This window comes from Nomascus leucogenys, chromosome 22a (genome assembly GCF_006542625.1).
Source record: "Nomascus leucogenys isolate Asia chromosome 22a, Asia_NLE_v1, whole genome shotgun sequence".
NCBI classification, from domain to species: domain Eukaryota; kingdom Metazoa; phylum Chordata; class Mammalia; order Primates; family Hylobatidae; genus Nomascus; species Nomascus leucogenys.
In genome coordinates, this window is record NC_044402.1 from 61,709,207 (window position 1) to 61,715,116 (window position 5,910).

The 5,910-nt window shown below is 42.0% G+C and overlaps 1 protein-coding gene across 1 annotated transcript; it reads left to right on the forward strand.

Moving 5' to 3' along the window:
• The first annotated feature begins 1,840 nt into the window (after window positions 1-1,840).
• Window positions 1,841-5,647, forward strand: KLHL31 (kelch like family member 31). Its single transcript, XM_030802983.1, has 2 exons — window positions 1,841-3,032; window positions 4,794-5,647. The coding sequence occupies exons 1-2, from the start codon at window positions 1,861-1,863 to the stop codon at window positions 5,524-5,526; spliced, it is 1,905 nt and encodes a 634-aa protein (XP_030658843.1). The 5' UTR covers window positions 1,841-1,860; the 3' UTR covers window positions 5,527-5,647.
• The last annotated feature ends 263 nt before the right edge of the window (window positions 5,648-5,910 follow it).

Here is a 5,910-nt window from a genome sequence, read left to right on the forward strand (position 1 = left end):
CTGAGGCACTCAGATTACTCCCCAGGCTCCGGATTTCCTCTAAAACAATAAGCATTTATAAGCCCTGCATCTATACGAATAAAAAAAAAATGGCCACAGGAGTTCTTCCAGGAACACAGACAGGACTTTCCCCCCAAAGTTTACTCTGTCGTGCTAACCTAGCTCCTTATTTATATTTTGCATTTGCCATGTCTTGTCTCTCTAATATAAATTACATCTTGTACTGCTCCATCATTCCCAGCACGGTGCTGCCCACACCAAGATGGATATCTGATAACTGCTTGCTGACAAATATTCAAAAGTTTCTCCCAGAAAATCCAACAAAGAGGCACTCAACACATAAGTTAATGCATTTGAGCATTGAAATGATAGAGGGTTCATAATCTATTTTCACAAGGTAAGGATGCATTTTGCATTGTTTGCAAAAAAAGAATGAGAAGGATATATGTGCTACAGTCTTGTAAAAAATATAAATGTGAATATGATAATTGGAGCTTGAAGAAGAAAACAAAAGCACTGGAAAAGAAATAAACCATCTCTATTTTCTGCCTACCTGCTACTCTTCTTCTGCATGGATAGGAACAGGAGCAAATACAATAGAAGGGCTGCAAAATTACTTTAACACATACACCACCCATCAAGTTGAAAACCCTTCAAGGAGAGCCAAAGCTGAGTTTTACCCCTCAGGATGAAATTACAATGGGATTTCACACACACACAGACACACACACACACACACACTCACGCACAAAACAACAAAAAATTGTAAACCACCTAAATACATAAATGCTAATCAACAGGATAATAGTTGAACAATGTATGATATACCCTTACTATGTGTTGCTATGCACTGATTATAAGGAATGAGGTGGATTTATACATATACTGTGCTATGCAAAAATGTACATGAATTACTGCTAGTGAAAAGAGAAAATTGTTGAATAATTAGCATAAAGCTGTTTGATATAAGTTTTCTATAGTGTTATGTTGGAGCTGGCTTGCACTGGCTCACAAGAGCTGATGGTTGAATTTTCAGAAATTTGGTAAGCCGATTGTTAAGCAGTTGATAGCTTGAAATCAGCCATGATGAGAGTATTTGCACCAAAGAAATCATCAGATTAGGCTGGGCAAGGTGGCTCATGCCTGTAATCCTAGCACTTTGGGAGGCCAAGACAGGTAGATTGCTTGAGCCCAGGAGTTTGAGACCAGCCTGGGCAACATGGTGAAACCCATTCTTTTCAAAAAAATGCAAAAAAAGTAGACAGGCATAGTGTCACGCACCTGTAGCCCCAGCTATTCAGGAGGCTGAGGTGGGAGGACTGCTTGAGTCCTGGAAGTCAAGGCTGCAGTGAGCCAAAATCACACCACTACACTCTAGCCTGGGTGATAGAATGAGACCCTATCTCAAAAAAAAAAAAAAAGTTAAAAATACTTGTTTTGCCAGTCTGTTGCTTGCCTTTTAAGGAGTCAGTTTTGTTTCATGATTTTTATTTTTCTATATTCTGATATTTCAGTCTTTTCTTTTATGGCTTCTGGATTTTGTGTCAGCTGAGAAGGGCCTTCCCTAACCTAAGTTATAAAAACAAAAACAAAAACAAGATCCCTAGCTTGTTCTGGTCTTATATAAGTTTGTGTATGTGTGTATGTTACTTAGATATTTAATTCATAAAATGTGCATCTAGTTTAATATGTCTTTAAACCTATTTTAAAAATTAATCTATTTTATGCCATGAAAACTATTATCTTATGAAAAAGTTTCTCAATGTAGTGTTTCAAAGTCTAAAGCACAATTAAAACAAAACCATGCTTTTTTTTCTCTCTTTTTAGCAAGCTCTTGCCTGTGACAGTGTATTTGCCAACATGGCACCCAAAAAGAAGATTGTCAAAAAGAACAAAGCAGATATCAATGAGATGACTATAATCGTAGAAGATAGCCCCCTAAACAAACTGAATGCTTTGAATGGGCTCCTAGAGGGAGGCAATGGCCTTAGCTGCATTTCTTCTGAACTAACAGATGCTTCTTATGGCCCCAACCTCTTGGAAGGTTTAAGTAAAATGCGGCAGGAGAACTTCCTATGTGACTTAGTCGTTGGTACCAAAACCAAATCCTTTGATGTTCATAAGTCAGTGATGGCTTCATGCAGTGAGTATTTTTACAACATCCTAAGAAAAGACCCGTCGACTCAGAGGGTGGATCTCAATGATATCTCACCACTAGGCCTGGCCACTGTCATTGCATATGCCTACACTGGAAAGCTCACTCTCTCCTTGTATACAATAGGAAGCATTATTTCTGCCGCTGTTTATCTTCAGATCCATACTCTTGTAAAGATGTGCAGTGATTTTCTGATACAGGAGATGAGTGTTGAGAATTGCATGTATGTTGTTAATATTGCTGAAACATACTCCCTAAAAAATGCAAAAGCAGCAGCCCAGAAATTTATTCGGGATAACTTCCTTGAATTTGCAGAATCGGATCAGTTTATGAAACTTACATTTGAACAAATTAATGAACTTCTTATGGATGATGACTTACAGTTGCCTTCTGAGATAGTAGCATTCCAGATCGCAATGAAATGGTTAGAATTTGACCAAAAGAGAGTAAAATACGCTGCAGATCTTTTGAGCAATATTCGCTTTGGTACCATCTCTGCACAAGACCTGGTCAATTATGTTCAATCCGTACCAAGAATGATGCAAGATGCTGATTGTCACAGACTTCTCGTAGATGCTATGAACTACCACTTGCTTCCATATCATCAAAACACATTGCAATCTAGGCGAACAAGAATCCGAGGCGGCTGCCGAGTCCTCGTCACTGTTGGGGGACGCCCAGGCCTTACTGAGAAGTCCCTTAGCAGAGACATCTTGTATAGAGACCCTGAAAATGGATGGAGCAAGCTTACGGAAATGCCAGCCAAAAGTTTTAATCAGTGTGTGGCTGTGATGGATGGATTTCTTTATGTAGCCGGTGGTGAAGACCAGAATGATGCAAGAAATCAAGCCAAGCATGCAGTCAGCAATTTCTGCAGGTACTTGATCTTTTATTAGGAACTGAAATGGCTCAATATTATAGGGAAATAGCCCTAACATAGAAGTAAATTAATCTTGCTTATTAGTCCATTGGCTTAGTAAATCAAAAATAATAATAATGCCACCTTACATATGTTCAGCACTTTATATTATATAAAGTGCATTCATTTATATTTTGCACTATAGATTTCTGAAACAAGCCTGTGAGGTGGGTGGGGAAGATATAATTATTCTGATTTTACATACGAGAAACCTGATACCCAGAGAAGTTATAACACCAGTAAGCGGCAATTCACATTTGCTCATTTCTAGTTGAGTACTCTTCACAATACACTGACTTTTGATAGAAATTAGGTACAAATTCAGTTTTTAACACTAAGTAGTAAGAAAGAATAGAATAATACAAAATGTATTTTAAGTGGCTGCTACTGACAACTGTCGAATTCATAATTGGCAAATAGAATGAGATCATTAAAAATGTGGCAGCTAATTAATTTGAAATACTTATTTGAAAACCGAATAACAGAAAATGTGTCAGTATTTTTGACACATGCGGAAAAGAGTAAAAGAGTAAAACACATCCTTCAGAAAAATGGAATTCAAATGCCATATTATTTTATATATTTATGATTAAAAACTAAACTTCCATTCATACGAAACGTTCAGAAAATCCTGCTTATATCATGGTAGTAATATAAAGTCAAACATAACTAATGAGCAAGACCTGAAAATTTGTGTAGCATTTCATGAAAAATATTCTTTATTATTCCATTATGTGTGTAAGCATTTAAAAGAACACAATTAACTGATTTTTAGTGTTTGATTTGTAACTATAGTTGAGTTTAATTTGGGAGTTAAATGAGACAAAGATGAACATCAGACTGAAGGAGTGAGTTCTGTATTTACAATACTTCTGAACTACGTCAACAGGAAAGCATCAGTTCACTATGCTTATTTTCCTCCTGCTGAAAAGACACCTTTTAGTACTCAAGTCGCTTTTTGAGGTATTGATTTCAGTGCTTATACATGGATAGTTCCGAGCACTGAAAAAATATATATATTTATCCCTAAACTAAAAAGTCTTCTCTACTGACAAGTGCTGGAAAATAGAAGAGTACCCAAAGTTAAGCCTTTGTTGATGCTTTTAGACATGAGTTCCATTGGTCTCAGTCTAACAGACAAGAGAAGACTTTGCTGAGTGGCTTGGCTATACTGTCGCAATGGCCAAGAGAGGTGTAGGAATAAGGGGTTTGTGAGAAATGGAGAAATCCAATCAGTCAATTCGTATCTTAAACAGTGAGAGGGAGCTAGGAATGGTTGGCATTAGAAGATATGCAGAATTGACTTTAATATGGCGACGCCCTCCTCTGATCGCCACTCCTCTGATCGCCACAAATGCCCAGCCTCCCCCATGTGCACATCTCATAAATCCCACTGGATGATAGATGTTTGAATATGGAGGAAAGGGGGTCTGAAAGCTCAGTCTCTGTGGGCTCTTCTCCAAGTGGCCCCATAAAGGGAGTGCTTATAAACGGAGGAGAGGCGGGGGCGAGGGGTAGTCAATGCCTGCTTTGTCTTTTCCAAGAGTCACACATTTTTACTGGCTGAGAGAGAAACCCCAGCCTCCAGGTGAGGAGCTGGGCCAGGTCCCTCGCCTCCTTGCAGGGGTAGTGTCAGGCTTCCCACTCATGATTTGCAAAGTAACATGGGGTCCCCAGCTGCCGCCGACAAAGCTGTCACACCTTCTCTATCATTTCCAGATACGATCCCCGCTTCAACACCTGGATACACCTGGCCAACATGAACCAGAAGCGCACGCACTTCAGCCTGAGCGTGTTCAACGGGCTCCTGTATGCCGCGGGCGGCCGCAACGCAGAAGGAAGCCTGGCCTCACTGGAGTGCTACGTGCCCTCCACCAATCAGTGGCAGCCGAAGACGCCCCTGGAGGTGGCGCGCTGCTGCCACGCCAGCGCGGTCGCCGACGGCCGCGTGCTGGTGACCGGAGGCTACATCGCCAACGCCTACTCGCGCTCTGTGTGCGCCTACGACCCGGCCAGCGACTCGTGGCAGGAGCTGCCGAACCTGAGCACACCCCGGGGCTGGCACTGCGCGGTCACGCTGAGCGACAGAGTGTACGTGATGGGCGGCAGCCAGCTGGGGCCGCGCGGGGAGCGCGTGGACGTGCTCACCGTGGAGTGCTACAGCCCCGCGACCGGCCAGTGGAGCTACGCGGCGCCGCTGCAGGTGGGAGTGAGCACGGCGGGCGTCTCGGCGCTGCACGGCCGCGCCTACCTGGTGGGGGGCTGGAACGAGGGCGAGAAGAAGTACAAGAAGTGCATCCAGTGCTTCAGCCCCGAGCTCAACGAGTGGACGGAGGACGACGAGCTACCCGAGGCCACTGTCGGCGTGTCCTGCTGCACCCTCTCGATGCCCAACAACGTGACTCGGGAATCCCGGGCCAGTTCGGTATCTTCTGTGCCAGTCAGTATCTGAGCCCAGGTAGATGCAGGGACGCAGGAAGAACACCTGATTTATTCATAGAGCCACGTGGTTAACCTCTGAGTTCTCGAAAAGGAAAATATGTAACATTTACTACACTGATTGTATTGTAAAATATGTCGAGGCACACGTCCTGATGGCTTTAAATTCCTGGTATGGCATAATCTACCTCTGTCTTTTTTTTTTTTTTTTTTTTTTTTTTTTTTTTTTTTTTTTTTTAGCAAAATACAGGGCCATGGCCAACAGAAGAAACAATTTATTTCAGTGGCCACTGGGTGGCAGACGGAATTCGTTAAAGGCACTCTCCCAAGGCTTCATGTTTCCTAAATGTATAGCAGTTACACCCACATTTGAGATTTTTTCCTCTACACGTTAGTA

Excerpts from the sequence above, each read along its gene's own strand:
- KLHL31 (XM_030802983.1), top strand. The coding sequence starts at position 1,861 with ATGGCACCCAAAAAGAAGATTGTCAAAAAGAACAAAGCAGATATCAAT. Across the intron at positions 3,033-4,793 it reads GCAGTCAGCAATTTCTGCAG|ATACGATCCCCGCTTCAACA; the intron begins GTACTTGATCTT and ends TATCATTTCCAG.